This window comes from Cupressus sempervirens, chromosome 5 (assembly GCF_028749045.1).
Source record: "Cupressus sempervirens isolate cs-2001-9-10 chromosome 5, ASM2874904v1, whole genome shotgun sequence".
Classification (NCBI taxonomy): Eukaryota; Viridiplantae; Streptophyta; class Pinopsida; order Cupressales; family Cupressaceae; genus Cupressus; species Cupressus sempervirens.
Window position 1 is genome coordinate 564,425,188 of NC_143122.1, and position 27,605 is coordinate 564,452,792.

Below are 27,605 nucleotides of genomic sequence, written 5' to 3' on the forward strand. Positions count from 1 at the left end.
GTCCAGCTTTTGACAAGGACCAACTGTCATCACTTCTTCCATTAGACTGGAGCTAATACTAGCAGTTTGATTACCAATTCCAATAGCAGCAAAAGTACAAGCATTAGAGCCAAAAGTGCCAATGCCAGAACCAGAAGAAGAAACATTACCAATGCCAGTAGATATACAATGACCAGATCCAACAATTGTAGAACAAGACATCTTACCTTGTCTAGAATTAGTGGTCTCAACACCAAAAGCATTAGATTGACCTCGACCAGAGTTTGTACCAAGAACACTAGATATAACACCTTGACCAAAAACAATAGCCTCATCCTCCTTCTAAAAGGATCCAAGACAACCAGCAGACAAAGGACCAACCCCAAAAGAGACTTGAGCATCCATCTTGGAATTAGAAGCATTCACCATTTGAGAAGGACCAAAAGGAATAACTTCCAATATAGAGGATGGAACCCCCAACTCTACAGATCCAGAAACCTCATCCACCAAAGCAGATATTTTGACTACTGAATAATGTTGCTCCAATGCACCCTTCACCAAGAGGAGGATAATTTATTTCTACATTTTCCAATCTCACACTTAGCAGCCATATGTCTAGTAGTGAAACATTTTTTACGCGTAAAATGGAGGTCCTCATAATTTAGTGACTGAGTCCAAGAACTCTTTGAATTACTTAAAATAATCTCAGCCGAGAGACCCATTGAAACATCAATATTCACCAGAATCCTAGCATAAGTAGAATGGAAATGCTCAAAAGATTGGGAGTCAACCATACAAAAATCCCCTAAAGCCTTGCCAATTTCCATAAAAACAGAGTTCACCCAAAAATGAAGAGGAAGATTAGGAAGCCTTACCCAAGTTGGGATTTTGAGGAAAGACTTGGGTTGAGGGTTAAAATCTAGATGCCATGGTTTAACCGTTAAAGGAAAGTGGTTCTCATAAGAAAAGGCTTGATTACAGAGAATGGCCTTCCTGTCCTTAGAATTGACAAAAGAAACAATGAAGAAACCTTTGACCAAAGGGAAAATCTCAACAGTAGCTATAAGAAATGGATCCCAATGCTTCGAAATCCAAGCAAGGAGCTCCGAGAGAGTGGGCCAAACACCCTTAAAGTGACAAATTATAGTATCCTGGGAGAGCTCCCTAGTACATTCCTCAATTTCTACAAGAGACTCATCCCTTGGATTAAGTGATATTGTCGTGGGGATTGGAAGAGAGACAAAAGGTTTTGTGGCCTTTTCCAAACTCCCACCCTTGCACAAGGATTGGGCATATTGAAACCCTTTCTTAACATCCACTGCACTGGAAGCCACCGCATCATTACTATAAACCTTAGCAACAACACTGGTGCCCTTGCCAGATTCAGAAGCCACAAAACCAAAACCAACACCCAACACACCATTACCAAAAACCTTGACACCAACACCATTGCCCCTCCCAAATTTAGAAGCCAACGCACTAATCTTGATCACACCACCAAAACTAGCAACCTCCACACCAATGCCAGAAATCCTAGCACTAGCACAAGTATCCTTGTCAGATTCTGAACTAGAATTGACAACCACCACACTAAAACTAGTGACGGAAGCCACCTCGCCATTACTAGAAACCTTGGCACCAACACCAACGCCCTTGCCAGATACAAAAGCCATAGTACCAAAGTCAACACCCAATGCACCATTTCTAAAAACCCTAGCACCAACACCAACGCCATTGCCAGATTCAAAAACCATCACACCAGTCCTGATCACACCACCAGAACCAGTTACCACCGCACCATTGCTAGAAACCCTAGCACCATTGTTATTGCTTCCGCAACCAACACCCTTGCTAGATTTAGAAGCCATTACACTAGTCCTGATCACACCACTAGAACCAGCAACCACCACACCATTGCCAGAAGCCCAGGCACCATTTTTATTGCTTTTGCAACCAGTGCCCTTGCCAGATTCAGAAGCCATCACACCACTAGAACCAGCAACCACTGCACCACTACTAGAAGCCCTAGCACCATTTTTATTGCTTCTACAACTAGCACCTTGCCAAATTCAGAAGCCATCACACTACCAGAACCTGTTACCATTGCACCATTGCCAAAACCCTAGCACCATTGTTACTGCTTTCGCAACTAGGACCCTTGCTAGATTCAGAAACCGTCACACCAATCCTGATCACACCACCAGAACTAGCAACCACCGCACCATTGCCAAAAGCCCTAGCACCATTTTTACTGCTTCCACAACCAATGCCCTTGCTAGATTCAAAAGCCATCACACCACCAAAACCAATTTCATGAGGATATTACTATGTTACCATTAAGACTGAATAAAAAACAATTTGGAAGCCATTGTTGAGTTCATCTTATTGCATGCAAGTTACTGATTTGATGTTTTTTTGTGATTCATTTTTGAATCCTAAGTGAATGTCTCAATTTTAGCATATGCAAATGAATATTTGATACACAATTAGATTATAAGTTGTGAGATTTGCTTCCTTTCAGATTGTTAATCGTGAATATTACCACTCCTATTAGCATTTGTTTGAGGTCAACTCTTATAAAGTGTTTGTACGTGGGTTTTTGATATTCATATTGTGCCACGATTGAACTATTTAAGAGAGGTTTCATTGTGTCAAGTCAGTATCCTTCTCATCTTAAAGTTTTGGTGCATCACCTTAAGTTTTAGTTAAGTTTACTGTTTCAGTATTTAAAGTTCATGCAAGGAATCCTTATCACCCTTTTCCAGCCAAGCATTCTACATTTCTGCATAAATCTTAGATGAAGTATCATATAGGAACCGACCTAGAATCTAGAAGTTTACTCCAATTTCGGGTAACCCATAGATCCAATAGTATTTCCATGTTTCTCAAAGTGACTGAGTTTTAACACTTAGTCAAGGTGCAACTTTTAGAGACGATAGTTACTTTCACTCAAAGGTATGAGTTGGTTTTATGCAAGGTATCATAGAATTTGATATTTTAATTTTTGGATTGTGTTCTCTATATTTAGACATCGATGCCAATCAGATGCTTCCTAGGATTGCTATGGTGTAGATTTAATGCCCCGAGAATAAATGTAATCGACACAAATTAATAGTTTTTGCATTCAAGGGTTGTCTCATGGAGTTTAAGAGATACATCCTCTCCTTAATTGATTTTGTAGTCAGTCTGAACCAATGACCGATTTCCATTGTGTCTTTCCAAATTATTGATGTCAAACTTTTCCTTTTTACATCAAACTGGGTCTGAATTTAATATTTTGTTCTTTTGTTATTATATCGTACTCTAATGAATTTTGTATTCCCTCCCTAATTTAGTATAATTTGCACACAATAATTTTGTTATATTAATCATTGTATTCTTTTCTCCAGTGTTGATTTTTAGTCATCCTTTTTTTAGTTGTTTGTCAGCTATATATATCGTCCAAGCTTGAATTTGTGAGGTTGCTGTACCTTGAAGTATTTTGACTACATAGGGGTTTCGATATAATGATTTATTAATACATTTTATTAGTTAATATTATTTGGTATTGATTAAGATTAATATTGATTATTGACTAATATTATATAAATAAGAATTAATTATGCAAAGCAATGAATATGTAGTGTCTTCTTAGTATTGTAAGAGGATGTATCTATCTATCTATCTATCTATCTATATATATAGATATTGATGAAACTACATACATTATATATTGATGAAACTACATACATTAATAATGCATTATTATTTATTTATAATTAGTCGATAGGCTATTTAGTGCGAGGATGGCCATCGGGATTCAATGTTTGATGTCAGCAAAATAATAATGGTGAGCGAAAAAGATGAAAAAGTCAACGACTTGGGGCTCCAAAGGGAAAGGAACGGTTTTCAGACCAGTGAGAATTTACTCACCGTTGATGCTGTCAACATCTCGACAACCAAATTCCAGCACAAAGCCCGATAGAAGGCCCCGTACTTTGCCAAGTTCATGGTGCTCTTATTAAAGACGAAGACATTTGGCCTCAGGGTTTCCTACATCTAGCTCGAGAAACACGCAGCCTTGGTTGATAAGGGTCTCATGTGCCAAGTCGACGATGTTGAAGATGCTAGTCCACTAAAACCCCCTACCCCACCACATGGGAATATTTGGTTTTGATATTCTTAGGTAAAAATTTGTTTCACTAAACAAAAAAGGAAATTAATATAATGAATTAGACTTAGATCGGGAATTATGATGTCTTATACACAAATGAAACCCATGCCTAAAAGAATTGTGATGGACAGTAAAATCTGAGTAATATTTATCATATTTAATGTGCAAGCTTTATAACAATTTGATGTGCTAGATCCAAATTTAATGGCATATGTTTAAAAATCAATGGAAAAATACAGAAAATAACTCTTCTATTGATGGAAAAAAACTCAGTACAATTCAAACATTGGTTTTGTCTGTCCCAGCTGTGAACGACACATGGCCGCAAGATTTAAGTTGAAATAATAACTCTTCACTACTTCAACTTTGGCTAGGAATTTTCTTAAAATTTTTGGGAACAGTATATTTTGCAAATCTCTTTAGCACACTTTTACAAATTTATTATGCATTGGAGATATAAAATATATATTTAAATAGAAAATGAATAATTTTTTATTAAGTTTTAGTATATCTTGCAGTATGGCCAAATTTCGCTCTGCCATATTTTCTGTATTGCCCCGCCATTGCCTTGGTGATTTGTTGTTAATTCACTTGGTATTATAACATTAAAACTTTTACTTTGGCTTCAGTATCTAAATAGAGTCTCACTCTGTATGAGAAGTCTTGAGAGGAGGCCCGATAAATTTCCATCAGCTGCGACTCTATGAGAAGTGTTCAGAAGAAAACATATGTAATAGATTATTATTGTGCATAATTCCATTTTTAAGGATGATACATTGAGAGATAAATATAATATTATTTAATATTTAGAAAATAATATATTGTCAGAAAATTATTCATTTAAAATAGTTATTATAAAAATTGAATGTGCACAATATTCATTTTTAAGGGTATATTTATCTATTAAATGTCAAATTATTATCTAATATTGACAAAATATTTTTTTAACTATTGACAAAATATATTTTGATATTTGCAATATGTTGAAGATAAAACAACTGCTCCAAAATTTTAATGAAGGGGAAAAATATGATTTTATGCAAAATGAAGTTGTCAAAAGATATACCAACAATGCTAATTTTCCTTGAAGAAGATGAGCATGATCTTAAGTGAATAGAAATTAAGCAACATGAAACCTTTAAACTACATAGAAAACTATTTTAAGAAACATGTAAAATAGAATTTGGAAAAAAATAAGAGGAACCATAACATATGAAAAGTATTTAATGTGTAATTTTAGGTGTCATTTAAACAATTTGACAATACTAAGAAATCTATCTATGACATGGCTCATTAAACATGGAGAAATGGGGAACCATTTTATTTAATAACATGAAATGAAAAGAAATAAAATGTTGTAATGGTAAATTATTGAAGATGTGATTTTATGGTAATGGTGAATTTGTATACAATGCCTGTATTTGTTTGATTTAGGAGGGGGCGGAGAATAGGGAGAATCATTGAAGTTGTGAAAGACTTCATTCAAATAAAGAAACCAAAGTTGAGAAAAAAATTGTATTTTTTAGTTTTTAGTTTGTAAATAACCTACGAGCATGTGTTCTAATTATATATGGATATTCTATTGAAATTTGAAAGGCTTTAGAAGATGAGAAAAAAGTTATCTACAAATTCAAAGTATATTTTCTTGTTGGCCTAACCATTGCACCTCCTTTTGGTGCATATGCTAGAAAAATAATTTTATTAAATAATATTACTATATTTGTATTATATTTTGCTAGATTGATTATATTCTATTATTATTATATTAAGTAATCTAATAATAAATCATGTTATAATTTATATTTATTATTTATAATTAAAGTCTATTTGAGAAAGAGGGGACATCACATATCATCAAGAACAACTATCAATACTATTGAAACACTTCCAATATAGTGAATTAAAATACGATATATCAGAAACATATCTAATTTTTTTATACAACAGACATTGGTTAAGAGTACCAAGATAAAGATATCATATATTGATCAATATCAACACCTCATAATAAGTAACATCAACAGTGATTAATATAAGTTTACAAAGGATATTGTGATATATATATATATGATGGACATTACAGTTTACTACTGGTATATAAATGAGGGACATTACAGTTTACTAGTGGGGATGTCTTCACATTCCTAGGACAGTTGAGGGATGTCTGGAGATCCCCCTAGCCATCTTGTGGATGATAGGTATCCTGGATGTCACCCCAAAGGGCGATGTCCTTGGGTACAAAACCACATTTGGGCCTGGGTGCTGGGGATGGGGGAAAGCTGGCAAGGCAGAAGGACTTTTGTCGCTATCCTTCTATTTTCACGATGTCTCCTTTTTAGGCATGTGTATAAAACCCTAGGGACATGTGTGGGGGTAAACTTTTGGATAGCTTTAAGAAGATTGTTTTTCATCTAGAAAAAATAAAAATGCTGCATTAAAAATATTTAATCAGTTTTATGTTATCTTACAGAATGGAACATTGAATGCCACCATATTGCTGCTGCTGGACGTAAAATAGTTGTCTGATAAGGTAACTTTTCGGTATCTGTATAGCTTCAGCTTCTTGTCTTGATCTCATTGTACAGTACGATGAGACAGACACCTCTGAAACATACAAGATTCTACTGCTGTATGGCATCAAACAGTAGTGCACAATTGGCACATTCTCTGTCTTGCAAATTCAGTTCCTTGAATAGCATCATTAATGTTTACTTAAAAAAAAAAACTCTTCAAAAAATGTTTCTGCAGAAATATGTTTATTTAGAAGAATATAAGAGAAAAAACAATTTTTTTACATTAGGTATTGCACAGTACAAATCTTAGTACTAGGACGTCCTGTCACATTAGTGGCTTTCCCCCAACACTTAGATTGCATTTTGTTAGACCAATTATTTGTCAGTTAAGACAATGGTCAAACCAACTTTTCAAAATTGACAAATACAATACCAAATCTGACACTAAATTTGTAAACAATGTAACAACTGAATGACCCTCCCTTCTTAATGACCACTGTTAAGCTATGATAGAGTTAGAATTCAAGGACAAACCTGGCAACTTTATGTACATGTGTGTGCATGTATGTATACCATTTCACCAGGTGAACTGATATACACACACACACTCATATACATAGACAGTAAAATTATTCTTGCCATTAATATCATCGAGACCGTCCTTGAAATTGGCAAAATATTATCAATATCAAACGAAGTTGAAATCTGAGCATTCAGATTATAAATTTCTCTTGGATCGAGCATTATATCCTTGCTCAAAATTGATCATGTATTGGATCAAGTTGATAATCATTGCATTATACAGATCGGAGATAATATTGGATGTTTGCTTATCAAACTAATCTCATCCGATTAAGGATCGAGACTTTTAGAGAATCCAAGCATATACCATTGCGTCTCTTCATGAATGAATAGACATCTCTGCCCATGTCTTGGCTATGGGTATATATATATGTGTGTGTGTGTGTGTGTGTGTATGTGGAGACTATGGTGGAAGAGACTGAAGAAGTAACCATCGGGGATGATTCTGCACATCCTGTAAAAGGAGTAGGAACTTGTATTGTCAAGCTAGAATCAAGCAATACTATCCAACTAAAGGATGTACTATTTGTACTTGAAATTAAAAGAAACCTAGTATCTATATTCACCCTTGAAGATAATGGATACAAAGTCATATTCATGGATGAGAAAGTTTTGGCATGGCCAAAGAACTCTACATATAAGAAAGCTAAAACTATAGGTATAAGGCAGGGATACCTATACAAACTCTGCACTGAACTTAAACAAGCACTCATCCATGAAACTTCTGACACTAATCAGATCTGGCACAAAAGATTAGGTCATATACAGTCTTGTGCCCTAACTTCCATGGATATTTTGGTAATAGGATTACCCAAGCTAGATCCAACACATAGCGGGACATGTGAAGCGTGTGCTTTAGGGAAAAACACCAAAGGATCTTTTCAAAACAGTTTGAACAAAACTAAAAACATACTAGAATTAGTCCCCTCAGACCTATGTAGACCTATGTCTAAACATGGATCTACTTCTTGAAGTGTAAAGAATCAGAAGAGACCCCTAAAAGGTTTAAGGAATTCAAAAACTCCTCTGGAAAGAAAATTAAGACACTAAGAACCGACAATGGGAAAGAGTACAGCTGAAAAATCTTTAAAGAACTTTGTGTTATTGCCGGAATTAAGAGAGAGTTTATTGTACCCTATAATCTTCAACAAAATGGGATAGTTGAAAGGAAAAACAAAAAACTATTGCAGAGGCTGCAAAATCAATGATGCACGACTAAAACTAAGACACCTCTTTTTGGGCTGAAGTATCTAGAGTAGTTGTTTACATTAAAAATAGATGTCCACATTCCCATCTTCTTAACAAAATCCTTGAAGAGGCTTTTATCGACTTGAAAACCAGATAAAAGCCATCTAAGGATATTGGGTTGCCCTGTGTATATTCATGTCCCCAAAGAAAAGAGGTCAAAACTAGAACCTTCCAGAAGGAAAGAAATTTTTGTAGGACACAGTGAAACCTCAAAAGCCTACAGAATCTATATTCCTAGACAAAGATAACTTGAATCGAGTCGAGATGTCATATTTGAGGAAGACATTTCCTTCAAAAGGAAAAAGAACTCAAACGAGTTGGAAATTGAGAACTCACCTTCAAACATGGAAATTGATTCTTCTCCTGAGATTTCGAGGGAGTATCCAAAAGAAAACTCAAATAAATACAAACTTGATCCTGAGAATTAGAGGGAGCATCATGAGGAAAATCAAAATATCAACAAAAGGAAACAACTACTTTGGGCTAGGAAGATTGTTGAGAAAGCTGAAAACTTTGCAGCACCCAAAGGTACTTTTAGAGAGAGTAAGAGGCCTAACAAACTCTCAAGCTATGTGGCTTTAATGAGTGAGACTATGAACTTGGAACCTACTAGTTTAATAGAGGATCTCAAACATCAAGTTTGGAAAGATGCCATGAAAAAAGAGTATCGATCCATTTTAAACAATGATGTTGGTACATAGTACCTAGGCCTAAACAGAAATATGTTGTCTCATCCAAATGGCTCTTAGAAATTAAGCATGTTGTAGATGTCTGTTTAGAGAAACACAAAACACGTTTTGTTGCTAGAGAGTTCTCCCAAAAGGAAGGAATTGATTATGAGGAAACATTTGCACCTGTTGCTACATATACTTATGTTAGAGCAATCGTAGCTATTGCAACAACTAAAAGTTGGAAAATACACTAGATGGATGTGAAAACTGCATTCTTGAATAGGACTATCGAAGAAGAAGTCTACCTAGAACAACTTGAAGGGTTTATAGTTCATAATGTGGCATCTCATGTGTGCAAATTAAAGAAAGCCCTATACGGATTGAAGTAGGCTCCCTGAGCGTGATATAAAAGGATTGACAACTATCTCATTGGTCTAGGGTTCACAAAAAATGTCACAAATCCAAATATTTATTTTAAAATTATCAAAGGTGACATGTTAATACTAATCCTTTATGTTGATGATCTAATTATAGGAGAGGGTCATCTTATTGTTCAATGCAAAAGGGACTTGGCTTCAGAATTCGATATGAAGGACTTGGGTGTTTTGCACTACTTTCGAGGTTTGGAAGTTTGGCAAAAACTTGATGGTATTCTTTTGAAGCAAGGAAAATACACTATTGATATTTTGAAAAGACTTGGAATGCTAAATTGTAGACTAATGTCCACACCCATTGAAACAAACTTGCATAAGTTAAAAGATACAACAACAAAATCCAGATTTGCAGATCTTACCCTTTATAGACAAATTATCGGATCATTGATGTACTTGGTCAACACTAGACTTAACATTTGCTATTCATTGAATGCTTTGGGCCGGTTTATGTGTGAACCATAGGATATACATCTTCTTGCTGCTAAACACATTCTAAGGTATTTATAGGGTACTATTGGATATGGTCTCAAATATAAGAGAGTTGACCTAGATCTACATGGATACACTGATTCAGATTCAGTTGGAAGTGTGGCTGATCGAAAGAGCACATCCGTATGCTGTTTCAGTTTGAGATCAGTCAGGATTTCTTGGATAAGCAGGAAATAGTCTTTAGTAGCACGAAGTTCTATAGAAGAAAAATACATTGCGGCCTCTAGGGGAGCCACAAAAGTATTATGCCTCTGAATGTTGGCTATGAGACTATTTGGAGAGCCTTTAAAGCCTACCACTATCGTCTCGACAATCAAAGTTGTATCAAGCTGTCAGTGAATCCAGTGTTCCATGATCGGTCAAAGCATATAGAGATTCTTTATCGCTATGTAAGGGATATGGTTGAAAGGAATGCAATCCAACTATAGTATATTAGTGAAAGTGTTCAAACAACAGACATTCTCACCAAGTCTCTCTCCAGAGTTAAAGTGGAGCACTTTGGAAAGAAACTTGGTATGGTTGAAATGTAATTTTTTGAGACCCAGTCTTAAAATTATTTTATTTGTACTAATAGATGTTTAATGTATAAACTCTTTTTTCACATGTGCGACTCTATGACTTTGTGAGCCCCCTATATACATTACTGAAAGGTGATGATCTTTGTGATATATACACTTGTATTCAACATTGTAAGGTGATGACTTTACAATGTTCTCTATCACAATGAGATTCATGTGACTTGATATTCTTATGCATGTTAGGATAGTATCTCTTGAACATTTTGATGGATATCGTGAGATGTGATATTGATTGCAAATCATTATGTTCTTTATGAGATAATCACAGTGGATATTATGAGAAGTAATATTTGTGGATATGCCATGATATGTTATGGTAGACATCATGCGACGTGATGTTAGTGCACATACCATAACAAGGATATATGAATGTCATGTGACTTGATGTTCTATACTCCTTGATATCATGAGTTAGGTGATATCGAACTAGTTCATACTTAGTTATTTTCACTAGCTAAGAGGGAGTGTTAAGATATGATAGTGTCGGTCATAATTCAAGGACAAACGTGGCAACTGTATGCATGTGTGCATGTATATATACCAGTTCACCAGGTGAACTAATATACATGCACACACACATATACATAGACAATAAAATTATTCTTGCCATTAATATCATTGAGACCATCCTTGAAATTGACCAAAAATTATCCATATCAAACTAAGTTGAAATCTAAGCATTCCGATTATATATTTCTCTTGAATCGAGCATTATATCCTTGCTCAAAATCGATCATGTATTGGATCGAGTTAATGATCACTGCATTATACAAATCAAAGATAATATTGGATGTTTCTTGATCAAACTAATCTCACCCGATTAAGAATCAAGACTTTTAGAGAATCCAAACATATACCATCGTGTCTCTTCATGAATGAAGAGACATGTCCGCCCATGTCTTGGCTATTGTTATGAGTATATATGTGAATCGATTCAAGAGATTAGATCATCGAAATCAATAAATGATTATATCTTTTCAAATCGAGACTACAATACAGTGATCAAATCACATTCAGATTTTGCATTCAATGTTCAAAATTGAATTGAGTCATATCCATTCTATATTGATTAGCACCTGCAAGAAAAGTATATAGATTAGTATCCATCAAATCTGCAATCAAGCCATAACCATAATAGTCTGATGATAAGTTTAATTATCATTTACAACCACGAAGCCAAAACCCTGTCCAAAAAAGAACAGAGAAGGGTGCCCCCTTCTTCATAAAGCTTTGCAAAAAGAGACAAGAGTCTACCACTATCTCTACCACTAAGATGAGTTTACAACTAACCCTCCCATAATCAACTAAACATCTAACCATAAATCATCACAAAACATTCAACTTGATATTGGATAACATGGTTTCTCTCTCTTGGAGATGTAGACAAACACTGAGAACAACTAGCATGATTTTGAGAAAAACTTAACAAATCCTCCAAACTCTGCAGATGAGCATGATGTCCCAAAACAGACTACAAAAAGCCATGATTTTTAAGGAGAAATTGGAACGATTACACACAATTGGTAAGGTAAAAAATCGATCAAAGCTTGACAACATAACTTGAGACACGATTTAGAGAATACAAAGCTTCGCTTTTGAGGAAAAATAGTATAACCCAACATATAATTTGAGGAAACAATTATAAACCCACTAGATCATTTTTGAGGAAAAAATTATAAACCCAAAAAGGAATCCTACGCAACCTAGTGAATTACTACTGCAAAAATATTTTAACGGAAAAAAGTACGAAAACCCGTTAGAGAAACCTTCATGTGACAAAACTTGAGACCTTGCATGGTAAAACAACACATGCAAGTACATGAGAGGAACAAAATGCACATGCAATTCACGTGCAAATACATACCTTTGAAAGTCGAAACTTTTGCCCACACCAAGAAATTGCGTAATCAAAACCCTTGACCAAGGTTGCGATTTTCAGCAAAAAAGACAAATCACAAAATCTTCATAAAATACCTTTGACAGTTTTTGTTTCAAACATTCGAGAAACCAATTTTTGGAAAAAATTTAAACCAAAAGAGGCTTGAATTTTTCTTAAAAATTTTGCTAAATTTTATGAAATCCCATCAACCTTCTCTAGTACCATGTTATGATAAATCAGTGTTGTTCTAGTTGTATTAAACAAAGAAGATGAAAGCACCTTATATAGATTAACGTTGATGATGTTTCTAAAAGAAACAACCATGAACTAAAGACAGAGATAAAAACTACCGAATAAACTAAAGACTAACTAAAATGACCATTAGAGAAACATTATAATATTTTAATAAATACTCTATTTTAATTGCAGTTCCACCTAGGCAGGACTAAAGCATTGCTTTTTTTTTTGTGGAATTTTCTGTCTATGGCATTCACCCCATTTCAAAGCAATGATTTTCCATCTGTGAGGGTTTGAACCTGGGTCCTATGCTAGGTGATATCCATATCAACACATGGATGATAGCCTAAATGACAAATTTACTGTGAACTTATTTGAATGACCACCTCACAATATATGATGTAAAAGGGATTTTTTTGTTAGTGTGCTTAATTGTTATATTTCTAAAAGATCTTTTGGAGTTATATATTACGGAGTAGTTGCTGAACTTACAGGATAAACATTATTTATAGACATTTGATTTGGTTTTCTACTCAAACTAAAGGTTTTCATGAACCAAATTGAAGACAATAAAAATTATCTTGCTTTGTGATCTATCAATATTAATGACTTAAGTTACCGATTCGTATGCGGATTCCGGAAGAAAATAGGGGATGTGAGAATTTTTTTTTGTATGCGGATGTGGGAGGAAGCGCGCATATATATATATATATATATATATATATATATATATATATATATATATATATATATATATATATATATATATATATATATATATATATATATATATATATATATATATATATATATATATATATAATTATGTACATATATATAATTATATATAGATAATATATGCAAAGAAATGCAAGAAATATACAAAAACAAAAATAATTTGAATCTCAAAATCATGTCTGCGACTTTAATTGGCCAAAATGTTTCTTAGCTTGAATTAGTTGCCCTTTCCTCAAGAACTACACTATATAAAGCATCTTTGTCTTCATGTCAACTATTTAAGAAGATGGCCTTCAATTCAAATACATGATGCTTTTGCCACAATATATGATATGTCATCCTGAACAATTGTATCCTAATTTTCTTGTTGGAGCCTTGTAGTAGATTGCTCATGGATTCCAAGCCATCTTACGCCCTTGTATTTCAATTCACTGTCACACAAGTGGCCAATATCCTTTGCTTCAGTCTGTGATTTTTATATTTTTTCTTGCGTAAGAAAATATACTTCTTTGATGTTTACTGTTGTATCATTTACATGGGAATATTAGCCACCTTTTTACTTCTTATTTAAGCTCTATGATTTTTCTTTCTTATAAACTTTCTGTAGTCTAATGCTTATAAATTGAGTTGAACATAGTTCTATTATTTGTTTCAGTTATGTTCATAAGAAAGGATGGCAACATTGGTTCACGACATATTGTACCCTAGAAGATGTGGTCCCAGGCATTTTATCACCAGCTTATTTTCATAATTAACATGCACAAGCATTAGAAGGATCTTTTGATTCTAGAGCATACAAATCTTTGTCAAGATATGATGATTATTGGTTAACTAGTGAAATGTCATCACAAATCAAAGCAAAGCCAAGTGAAGCAGTCCAATTAGTGTTAGGATTAGGTCCCATTCAGAAATTTTTTCGAAGGCTGTCTAGATTTGTACCTTCCATGAGTACTCATAAGCAATTCAATTGGTTTGGATTCCTCTGGATGCATCCACATGCTGGCCAGAAGCCTTTGGCTGGCTTCCGACCAGCATCTGTAGGACATCTTGATGGATTCGGCATCTGTCGCTTCTGCCCCCGCACCTAACTATCCAAGGGATGAATCGGTAACTTAGTTAATGACTTTGTAGTATAATCCACATTCATAAATAATTAAACTGTTGTGAATTTGGATTTTTAAGTTCTGATTCCTTTTTCAAAGTTAATATCATTTACAAAATTTGTTGCTTGGTAGAAAGATGCATTTTGGGGTATGGTTCTTAAACTTGTTTTTTAATAATTCTGTTATCCTTGGATTATATAAATTAAATATCCAGTCTTTCTTTGTTGGAAATGATTGGATTGTGTTTTCTTGTCCAGCAAACTATCAAGCTGTTAGATGCGTTTGTTTGACTAGCTTAAATGAAGGAAGAACGTCGATTCTACTTCAAAGATTTATAATCAATGGACAAGGTTTGTGATATTGATTTTCTTTCCTCTTAGTTTGTTGCTAGTTAAAGTTTGGGATTGAGGTGTATGCCAGCAATAGGATATTTTTGACTTCTGTATTTACAGTGCATTTTTACAATTGTGTTACTGTTAACATAGATAAGAGAAAAGTAGTTAGTATCTAATCATGTTTAATATGGGGTATGTCTTAGCAAGCTGCAAAACATTTTCAAACTACATGTATGTTCACTTTTTTATATTGTCCTAATTTTGTAATTGACCATCTTATCTTATTGTTTAGCCCATCTATTGCAGTAATCCCTCCATTTTCTATACGACTATATGCCAGTGTAAGAATTATACATGGAACTGCTTTCTTGATAGTTTCCTTGTAACTGAATTATCTGAAATAGAGATGCATGTGTATGTAGGAAGCTTCATTATGGGCTTAGTCTTTTCATCATGGAGACCCTCATTAGAAGACAGTGTGATTTGAGGGTCTCTGTTGATTGTCTTGCTATTTATAGTAAATTATTTTAGCAGTGCAGTTAAGGCATTTGGCTTCTTTAGTGATTGATTGGTTAAATTCATGGAGCTTTTTCTTAATAAATGACTTTATCATTTAAGTGTTATAATTTGATTATGTGTTGAAGTAGCCTCTTCGGTGAAAAGTGTCTTCATGAAGTCATGTGCTTGAGAGTTACTTATTTAAAATAATTAGATGGAAGCTTCTAATTGAAAGGTGTGTTGAGGAAGCAACTCTAATGAAAGGTGTATTGGAGAAGCTAAGTTGCATTATAAAAGAAGTTTCATGAAGCAAATAGATTCATTCTTATTTATTGCTTTTAAATTACTTGTGAAGTTTGTTGAGTTTTTGATTATGGTTTTGTGGGAGGACTGATTCCTCCAAGACTAATTTTTGAGGTTGAATTGCACAATTAATCTTAATGCTGTTGTATGCCAAGATCGTTGTTCATTTGCAACAATTTATTTCAAGCTTTCTACCGTATTGGGTGTCTGATTATCCCAGCCTTCAGAACTGTGGTTACTGTGATTTGAGGGTGAATTTTTGTGCTGCAAATTGGCGTTAGTATCATCTGCTGTTGACATTCTTGTTGGGCAGCATTTTTGGTCACTGTTTAGCACTCTGATTGGGTTACAATATCCAATCGATCTCCTGCATTTGGACACCACTGAAGGGCAGTCCCTGCTGTGTCTTTTCAATGCCATTTGGAGGAGCTTGGTGCTACCTTGTTTGGGCAGCGTTTAGCATACATTGGCTGTGATTTGCATCGGGTGGAGGGAACACACTGCTGGTTTGTGGTTCCCAAGACTGCACTGCTGCAAGTTAATTCCTACCACAACCACCTACAGGTTCCTATATTTTTAATTTTGGTTTCGTTGAGATGATGCTCTAAATTGCAACATTATTATCACCAACTTTACTTGATAATTGACATTGTTTGCTTGAGCATTATTTGTGTTCATTATAAACAGTTTGGTATTGGAAAGAGGAGTTATAAGATCACACTACAATTATTTGATGAAATGCCAAACTGTAGCTATATGTGTTTCGGTTATATTGATTCACTAGTATGCATGCAAGTGTTTGTAGAAATGTTTCTTGGCTCTTGGTATAGATGTGCATGCAAAATTCTGATGTATGTAGTTGAAATGATCAAGCGAAGTTTTTATTGCCTCTTATACTTTGCTTAGTCATTGTTGACTTAGCAAGCATTTGAACATTGTTTTAAACCATTTCAAGCAAGAAAATGCAATCTGGAATAAAAGATAACGAAATAAAGGTTTCATGCAAAGTGTTTGACAAAATGTCAAACATCCAAAGTGAAGAAATTTGATGTTTGTTGGAGTTAGAACTACTTGAGGTTCTTATAGTTGATATTACCAGACTCTTTACAAGGTATCACTGGATGCTTTTCAGAGCTTCAACCTTTGAATAATGCTCAACACAAAATTGAATGCAAGATGACTCTTTCTTCCCTAGACACCAAACATACATTGTTCAACCAAAGGCAAATAATACTTTCCCATATATGTGGAATGAATAGTTTTATTCTAATTAACTCAAGGGATGACATAAATCATATGCATCCCTGTATTTTATTTAATAACACTTGTTATATAATAATTGAGTCATAATGTAAGGGTTCTAACATACCCTCCTCCTTTAAGAACTTTCTACCAAAATTGGAAGATGGGAAAATTAGGCAATGGGAAGGTCATAAATTGTTTGATCATTTTGATGCCACTTTGAGGAATTCTCGTGACCTAAGTCAAAGTAGAAAGTAAAATTTTAGTTTGGGAGAGAAGGGTTTGCGTGTTTGACGAAGTTTGTGAGAGAACCAGGTTGTGGGGAAATTTCCCATCTTTAGAATTTTCCCTACCTCCTCATTTCTCCCAAAATCTCAAGACTCCTCTAAGAAAAAAGAACTGCAAATAGTTTAGGAGGCCTTTATTTGGTGGCAACTTAAGCATTGCAATTATAGAATGCTAAGGAGAAGAAATTAATAATTTTCCTAAGGATTTTCCTCCTGGGGAAATTTCCTATCTTTGGAAATTTCCCCACATTGAGTGTCCCAAGTTTTGCCATCCTCTAAGGCATTAGAAGATCGATTTATGGCATGATGGAAACACCATGAGCAAGAATGGAGCTAGGAATCGCCAATGAACGTTCAAATGAAGAAATTTTAAGAACACCATGTCCTGGGGCAATTTCCCATCTTTGAAAGTTTCCCTCGAGAAATTTCTCATCTTCGAAAATTTCCCTGGTCTCAAGATTTTCCCCAACCAAATATCATCCTTTGTTAATTGCCAAAACCATCCCACCTCTCCTAAAAAAGAAGGAAAAAGAATTTAGGAGAGTGAAAGAGACAAAAATTAGAAAAAAAAAATAATATAGGATTTTGGATTGTGATGAGATTAAAATTGGCCTTGACTTTACAAAATGGTTGGTTTTAAAGTGGGATGAATTTGTTTATTATTGATGTGATGTTATTTAAATTTTTTTTTTCACAAGCTTATAGCTCTTCTCCTTTGTTTTGTAAGGTGAATTCAAGAAGGAGAAGCTAGAGGGCAAGATGATGATCAAGGCCTCAAAACTTGAAGTGGATACTATGAGAAAAATGTTCAAGCCTGAGGACTCAAGTGAGAAGGAAGGATTCATGTTTGGGCTATCAACCCACAAAGTTAGATTGAAATCAAGAGCAAATTTAGGAAAGCACAGAGGATTCATCTACATGGGGACATGTTCAAGGAGAATCAAGAAATATCAAGTTCAGGGGATCATGAAGATGCAAGTGTTTCAAGTCGACTCCATGAGGGAATTTTGAAGGATGGAGGAAATCAGAAATTTTGGGAGATACTCAGCAAACTAAGACTCCAAGCACAACATAAGGATGATGAGGTGGTAATTGTTTGTCTCCTCCAATTAAAAAAAATCAGTTTCAAGCACACTTAATCACAACATGCTAGGTGTCCTATTTTCTCATTGGTTATCAAAATCATTGTAATTTTCTTATTGGACCATAAATTGGTGCCCTCGTTTGGAAGAAATCTTGGTGCTTGATCTTGAATCGATCTTGGCCCTTCATTGTAATAGAACCACTATAAAAGGCCAAGGCTTTCTCATTTGTAATTCATTAGGAGGAGATTAGAGATTAGCTTAGAATTGGAGGTAACAAAGAACTAGGAGATTAGATTAGGATAGCTAAGGGAGAGACTTGATGAAGATGTTGCTATAATGCTTGTCAAAGTAATTGATAATTCATTGTTGGTTCTTCACGGCAAATTACTTGTTATTGCTTTGGAGTGTTGTGTGGATTCCTCAATCTTTCACTTGGAGCAGATTTATTTTCATGTTGAAATAGTTTAGTTGAATGGAACTTATAGTGGATTGTTTCTTGTTTGACTTGAACAAATCCGAGCCACTAGCCTCTTGCCGATGGTAAGGGTGCCTTGTGTGGTAAGCCAATGGAAACTCTTAACTTCAATTGATATCCAATATTTGGTTTGCATCCATATGATGGGATTAGAGAGAGGATGTTGATGTGAAAATCATTTTTGTATTCCTTAGAAGCTTGCATTAGTTGGGTCGAGCCACTAGTGAAATTACATCTATTAGAGTCCAAGTCATCCATGAATCCTTGAATTCCTAGTTACAGGTAGAGGTAGCAGTAAGTTTAAATTTGGGGCTGAAGTGGAAAAGTTGAACTATATTTTTATTGCACATTGTGAAGCTAAATCTTTATGAGTGCAAGAGTTGATATCCGTTGAGTGAATAGTGTAAGTCTATTTGTGATAACCAACATATCACATCATAAAATTGGGTGAAGTCCATGTTTAAGAAGGAATCTTGAAGTCATTTTATGATCCTACTTTACAAGCTTAGCATGAGAGATGACCTTGTATGAAGAGAGGATTGAGTGTTTGGTGTCTCTCCTTTAAACATCAAGTATTTGATTCTTCATGTTATAGTGGAACAAAACTCATATCAATACACTCTTGCATGCAGATGTGGAAATAGAAAGCTTGTTGAGGAGGCTTCTTTAGACTCCTCATAGAATTTGATGGATCATGCTATTTGTACATTGGGCTAGGAGTATAAAGCTTGTTTGGTTGTTGGCAAATATTAGAAAAAATAATCTTTATGACTTGATTGGTGTAGTGATATGGTATCTAGATAACTAAATTTAGCTCTTTTTTGTTATACGAAGCTTGGCTGATTACATTATAGTCTCAAATTATGTTTGGGTGGGGTTTAGGTATTATGTATCTATAGATTAATGATAGTCTATTAGAGTAGCTATGCATGGTGTCTCCTCTGTTTTTGAATTTTATATGTATGATGAGGTGGGTTGCAAATATGATCATTCCCATTTTATTCAAAATGTATTAGATGATAGGTTAAAGGGCACGAAGGCTTAAGTATACTTTTGTTTTATTTTTTCTTATTTCACCACAGACGTAATACTTTTGTAATTAAATGCTAGTATGTCCAGTTCGCCCCTAAGGGCCCCCAGACCAACCATTGTACAATTGGTTTGTGATTCTAGTCCGGTTTGCTTGTGGATTTAGACATGGTTTCACCCGCAAGAGAGTGGATTGAATCAATCTATGCCAAGTCGAGACCTAGGCATGATAGGTTGGAAAACATCGAACCGCCAAACAACTTGGTCCCATGGATGGTCAAAGTCGGTGGCAAAATTGTTTTTTATTTTGCAAATTTAAATATTTTTTGACATCAATTGGTAGGGTTAGAATATTTCGGCGAATAGAAAAATAACTCCCTGTGCCTTTTTGTGATAACTAAAGTCATTCTTGGGAGTGCATAAGGAGCATTGCCCCCAAATCCTAGTTGAGACATTTGGGGTGCAATTGTGCCCATAAAAGTGGGAAAAATTAACCCCCTAGTCTAATTAAGCTCTGTATAGCAACATCCTCAACCCTTAAAAGTGGATTCTAAAGGCTTATGTTGGCTTCCACTTCTCAGTTTGCACTTGATGAATTGAAGATTTTGACACCAATAATGTTATTGGTGCAACTAATCCCATTGACCGTAGCTTTGTTTGTGTTTCAATTGATGCCAATATAGAAGAAGAAGAGGAAGAGGAAGAGTAAGAAGACGAAGAAGAAGAATATGATGATGATAATGATGAAGAACAAAATATTAATAAGTTTTAAATCTATTGGTTGAACTTGAAGTAATGATACTTGAACTTGTTATGATTTATCACTTGACATTTTAATGTTTTAAATCTTTGATGTTGAACTTGAAAATATATGTCAGTATGATGCTATGACAATGTGATCATGATTCATGATGTTATGATTAGAAGTTTATGGTGTTTAAGTATGTTTTTATGATATTTGAATCCAAACGAATCCAAACCCCTTTTCAAAATTTTGCCATACAACCAAACTGGTCCTTTGTACTGGAGCTTGAACCTGAATGTGAACTAACATTCTAGATTAAATATGCATGGGTGCAGCCCAATAACAATGTTTTGTTTATAAAAGGAATAAAAAATCAGATGAATATATAATCATGATTGAAATTTCAATTTTATTGATATTTTATAACCATGCATATCAAAGAAAATACAGCCTAGATTAGAATGCCACCAATAAAATACTGGAAGATGACAAAAAGAAAAACAATAGGCTGAATCTTCATTGTTTATATTGAAAATTTTAGCAGAGATAGACAGGAAATATTAGACTAATATATATATATTATTTGCATTGATCTTCACATATTCGTTCACTATGCATTTATAGGATTTTGTAGTTCCTATTTTATAGGGAACAAACCTCTAAACATATGAGTTGTTTTAACCTTTCCAGCTCTCATCTTGTGATTTTGAACTCATTCTAAGTACTCATCTTTATGTTTTTTTACTTTGATGTGCATCTTTGATTGATTGAAATCCATTCTAAATTCTGACATTTATTTCCAAAATTGATCATGTTGATGTTGTAGCTTCAGTCGGATCGAATTGATCTAGAGATAATCCTTCTATAGTTATTGGTTAAACCATAGTTATGGGACTCGGACTCACCTTTGACTCAGAAAGTCAAAATCCAACTCGGACTCGGTCTCGGCAACTAGACCAGCCAAGACTCGGCAAGGACTTGAAAAATCAAAAAACCCATGAAATTCAAAGATTTTTAAGGATTTAATGATTTTTTCATGCATCACTTAGTCAATTAACATTAAATACACAATAATTGAAATAAATAGAAGCTATTTAACACTCATACACAATTTTGCATAGATCACATAAGTATGACAGTGAATTTTTGAAGGCAGAGTCCCTGGACTCGGCGAGTCCACATGGACTTTGCTAGGGCTCGACCGAGTCAGAGTCCAGAGGCCATTTGCCTCGGAGGGGCCGCCTCTGCCTTAGATTTGCAGAGTCCTGCTTGGATTCGTAGAGTCCCAGAACACTGGGTTAAACATCCTTACCTTCGATTAATTATCATTAGGCCATACCAATGTATCTATATTTAACTAAGTGTTTATATATATATGATTGTGTAATATTTTCAAATTATTTAATGATTATTAAACTTGCAGTTATATAATAATCATTTGCTATATATATATATATATGTATGTATGTATGTATGTATGTATGTATGTATTGTCTAATGATTATAAAACCTGCAGCTATATCATAACCTGTAACAAATGATTTATCAATATTAATCTACGTAGAGACATGTCCCTAATGGGACATGTTTCTTCTCAATATATAAATATATAGAGATCACTGCTATTGGAGAACACATATTGGAAACACATTGCCATTACATTACAGCGATCCTCTACATTGTATAGTTGGATTACAACCATTTCCTCAACATGGTATTAGCACAAATACGAACTCCTGGGATGAGATTTCAGGGAAAATAATATCCATAAGATCTAGACTAGTTTTGTAGAGGCATGAGTTTGTTGGTACATGGGAAGTAGAATATTAGTTGAAATTACATATATATCTAGTTACAGATGGAAGACAAAGCATCGAAACAAAACTTTAATTTGAATATTCACATTTCTGAAGGCATACATACCAACACCTTTATGCTTTGGAGAAAATAAAATATTTTGAATACTGGATGACAATTAAGAGATAGACTAGAGAACGAACGATGGATAAGGAGGAAATAGTCATATGCAGAATAAAAAAATGGATAATAATATATGGGAAGGAATCCAATTAATGTTCAATAGCTTTAGCGTTCATAACTTTAAAGAATATTCTGATTGAACAAGGAATGAGACTATATTTTCGACTAGAAGGAACAAAAATGGAAGAACACAGGAGATGGAGAGCATTGTAGGGGATTGAATAAACATAACATATTATTTGCACAAAAAGACTAAAGTGACTAGAAAGAAGAACAACGAACCTGAGCAAACACAGGTAAAACTTGATCTGAAAGATGTGTGCAAAGAACAGAAAACTAAGAAGAAAATGGCAAATAGGAAGTTGCCACAAGAAGGGTGAACATGGATTGATACTGATAAATCAACATAGGATCTTCAATATTACAAAGTGACGTTGCTTTTATCCAAAATTTTGTGCTCTTCTTGGGTCAATATCAGAGGTAATACTTATGGAAATCATGTATTTGAGACTGTAAGAAGCACATATTATCAAATCTACCTACTGAGCCCAAGGATGTTAAAAACATTGATATTGTTTTCCATATTGTCGTGCAAATTGGTTTCAAAGACTTGAAGACATGAAGATGTGACAAATCAAGGAAATTATCAACATAGTGATTCAGACACAGAGGAACACCTGGGTATACAATTCCAATGAGGCCAAGATAATATTCATTAAGCGAGGTGACTGAATATCAATAATATCCTGACTTAAGGACTGAGTATAATCTCATTCTATGTGCTAGAGCTTTAGAGTATTCAAATTAGACATTGTTTCATGCAGACATCCAATGCACTAATCTCATTTTCCTACAGTGTTGTTATATAGTTAGAAGTATTGACAGCATGTTGGTGGCATTTCTATGAGACAATGAATAATCAGTGGAGTTCAAATACTAAGTCAACAAGATCAGTTACATTCGAGACTGAGTATGGATAACTCCATTAGCAAGGCTTATTGATGTTATCTCATGAGAATATTATGCTATAACTAGTCAATTAATTATGAACAATGCTTCAAATCTATGGATTTATTTTGTTGTTCCAAAGAGGGGACATTTATTTTATTGCAATAACTTTCAGAGCGAATGTCTGCAACCACAACAAATTATGGAATACAACAGTTAATATTGATGTTACTTAATGCTACTGAGTTTCAGCGATTGTAAGGAGCTGGTTGAGGTGGGTACAGACAGGATACATCTCTACATGTCTTGATCATTAGAAGAATCTCCATTTCATCAGCTACCTGCACAGAGATTAGATGATATGTGTTATTGGGTCATTGCTGAAGTTTTTAATATCAAGCATCAGTAATTTATCGGAAAGGAACAATTAATGGTTGAAGGCACAAGCTGCAGAAGCAACCTTATGGTTACTGTTTGAGTTGAAAGCTTGGCCTGATTGCTTCTATTGCATCCTTCCATAGTGCAAATGGACTAAGGTTCTGAGATACATTAAACATAAAGAAGTATGCCATATTTGATGCAATGCAAAATTGTTTAACGATATAAGAGTGAGAATTTTACATTGTGGGGGGGGGGCTAGGGGGGTAATAATGACCAATTTTCCATTCCCATTGTTGGAAAAATGCTTATGTGAAATTATTTTATGATTTGATGCATATGGACCTTCATTGAAGCAACTTGTATCAAGGATGTTAATGTATAGATAAGTATTTATTATCCTAAAGTATTACATTTATCTACTCATTGTAGTCTCTCTCTTATATATGTTTCTATACATACTAGAAGATCTATATGCCTTGATCTTTTCCTTTGTCTCCGAGGATGTTCTTGTAAGAAAAGAAGAATGGTATATTAGGCATGCTACCAAATATTGTGCAAGACTCAATCTTATGACAATAGCTCCAAAGAAGTTCTGATCTAAGATTCATTAGTCATTTGATGATCATGCTAGATAAAGTGAAGCTCTTGAAGTAAGATTGATGATTGAGATTGAGTTTTCTTCTATATCAAGAGGGAGCCTAACATTTCATAATAGGGAATCTTAGACGAAGAGGTCAGGAGGTTGATACTTGTTTAAGAGAACCGCATTATCTTAACATCTAATGTTGCCAAGCCTGAGGATAAATCCACAATTTATTACATTCACTCATTTACTATGAATCAAGGTATGCTTCCATGACAGACGGAGTAGATAGAGGATATGCTTCAGTCAATTTTTAAGGATCTTGGTCATATTTGATTCAGACAAGTAGAGACTATGTCGAGATAGATTCTGTAGTCATCAAGAAACCGTAGCAGTTAGTGGACTATGATTCATGAGATAGAGTTCCATATGTGCAGACTAAAAGGCCTTTATGCAAATGCCTAAAGCCTAGATGGATACTTGGAATACTATTCATTCAAAGTACGTTATCATAGAAGATCTAACGACCAATAGTTTCTCCAAGCCTTCTGCCAAAGTGAAGTTTGTACATTTGAAGACAAACTTGGAGTTATGGATCAAAGCCTTTAGTCAGAGGATCCTCAACATCAATGATTACCTGAGATGTACTTTAATGTATTCTTCTCTATGAGAGATAAGTTTGAGGTGAAAGCCTTTGTTCCACTCTCTGGAAATGTTCATGGTGAATGTCATGTGTGTTACTACATGACCTTGTGGAACCATCGTGAAAAGTTATCTTTCATTGATGTTTGTTTGCCGTTACCATAGTAAGGTGACGATCTTACAACAGTCTAACCTTCTATCATGATGGATATCATATGGTTGATGTCTATGTAAATCATGACAGGTTATATCTTGTAAATCAATATCAATTGAGAGATAGATATCATCTAATAGATTTCAATGTGTTGTACTGTATAGATATATATCATGATGGATTAACATTTGTAAACAAAACATGGTTATAATGTTCCTTTGGTAAGTATCATAGGGTGATACGTGTGCACATTCCTCATGAACATTTGAGTACTTGGTGAATATCACGTGACTTGATATTCTAAGACCATTACTCTGAGTACTTGGTAAATATCATGTGACTTGATATTTGTAAGCGATTACTTTGATATCATGAGATGATATCATTATGATGAATATCTACTGATTAAAGATATTCATGGACATACCATGAAAATATAAGTATAATGAATATCATGTTGTTGATATTCTTGGTTGAATCATACTTTTGATGATATTGAAAATCACATCTCATTAGCGGATATATGTTGATATCCTTAAAATATACCTTTTCTAAGAATATCATGTTGAGATGATGTCTCTCTGTTTTGCTTGAGAGTATAATGTGTTTTTATAACAATCCTCCCTACCTATGAGGGAGTGTTAATGCTGTAGCTTCAATCGGATTGAATTGTTCTAGAGATAATCCTTCTGTAGTTATTGGTTAAACATCTTTACCCTTGATTAATTATCATTAGACCATTCACATATATATCTATATATATATTTAGTTAAGTGTTCATATATATATATATGAATGATTGTGTAATATTTTCAAATTGTTTAAAGATTATTAAACTTGCAGTTATATGATAATCAATAACAAATTATTGATCAATATTAATCTATGCAGACACATGTCACTACATGGGACATGTCTCTTCTCAATATATAAATACATATAGATATCACATTTATTAGAGAACACATATTGGAAACATGGTGCCATTACATTACAACGATCCTCTACATTGCATAGTGGATTGCAACGATTTCCTCAACAAATCACGTTATCACAAGAGTTCAATAGATTTAAACCTATCATGTTCAATTTTTGTTATTTTCATCAACTTGAGGTTCAAAATTTTCATTGAAATGCCTCTAAACCTAGGCTAAACTTTACTCACGTTAGGATTCTACATGAAAAGGGGGGCGGATTTCGGGGTCTCTTGAGATTGAGTCCTAAGAGGTGGTCAAATTCTAATCTACTCTCTAGTTTGCTTGAATCATCTTTTCCCTCATTCTCTTGGTTCTTTTTAATCAATTTCAACTTGAATCTTGCTCTTTGGTTACTTGGAAATCATCTAGACTTGGGCAAAAATTTAAGGGTTGTCGAGATTGGGAATCTTGACATGAGGTTGGATTCCAACCCAATGTAGAGATTTGGAACCCTGAGACATCATGGATGTCGACCTACTCTGAGGATTTTTCATTTTGCAAGTTAACTCCCCATTTTTCAATTCAATTTCTTTAGCCCAAAGGACGAAATGAATTATTTAGAATATAACATTTGAGTATAAAAAAATAAATTTATCTTTTTAAGTTAAACTTTATATAAAAACAGTCATGATGTTTGAGAGTGGTTTTAGGTTCATAAGAGGCATAATGAAGATTTTAGATTTTGAGAGTAGGTAAAAAAATTTAGAGTTTGCCAAATTTTAGGATTCAACATACCTCCATCAATGTTATTTTCCACAACTTTCCTTATCAATTCTAAAATGTAATTGAAACTAGAACAAGGATTTTCAAAAAGTTCTAATTCATTTCATGACAAATCGCTTGATACCATATCTGTATTCTTTATTAGCTTACCCCAATTCTTGCTCACACCCCTAATTGACTTGACTACTTGAAAATTGCAACCAAGACCACCTAAGACTACTCCTATTGCTAAGCAAAATGAGGGGATCCCTGTAATGTCCCCTTTTTCTAGTCCTTATCATCTGATGTGTCATTAGCTCTTCACACCATGGTCCCGTGGCCTAACCATAACTTCATTGAGACTAGTATGAGTTTTGGTTGAGGTAGTTAAATATTTAGACCAATTGATGTCAATGCAATAGGAGTTTCTATTTTCTTCTATTTACAATAAGTCAATAGGGTCCGTATTTCCAATTTTGTGGTGCTTGGACTTGGAGCGTCTTACTGAGAGCTTTCTCGCACACTATTACACTAGGCTTTCTAAGTTTGATAGGACATTTATTTTAATGTTTGAAGATTAATTTTTTTTCATAAAATTACTTCAAATTAAGAGGGGAAATTAATAAGTCACTTTA

The 27,605-nt window shown here is 34.3% G+C and overlaps 1 protein-coding gene across 3 annotated transcripts in view; it reads left to right on the forward strand.

The window, feature by feature from the left end:
* The window catches only part of RUS3 (root UVB sensitive protein (Protein of unknown function, DUF647)), a 271,831-nt gene that overhangs the window by 221,338 nt on the left and 22,888 nt on the right, over positions 1-27,605 (forward strand). For all 3 annotated transcript variants that reach the window (XM_089831895.1, XM_089831896.1, XM_089831897.1), the window contains one exon: positions 14,862-14,954. In XM_089831895.1, coding sequence (XP_089688021.1) covers positions 14,862-14,954 — 93 coding nt within the window. The remainder of the gene's footprint in view (positions 1-14,861; positions 14,955-27,605) is intronic.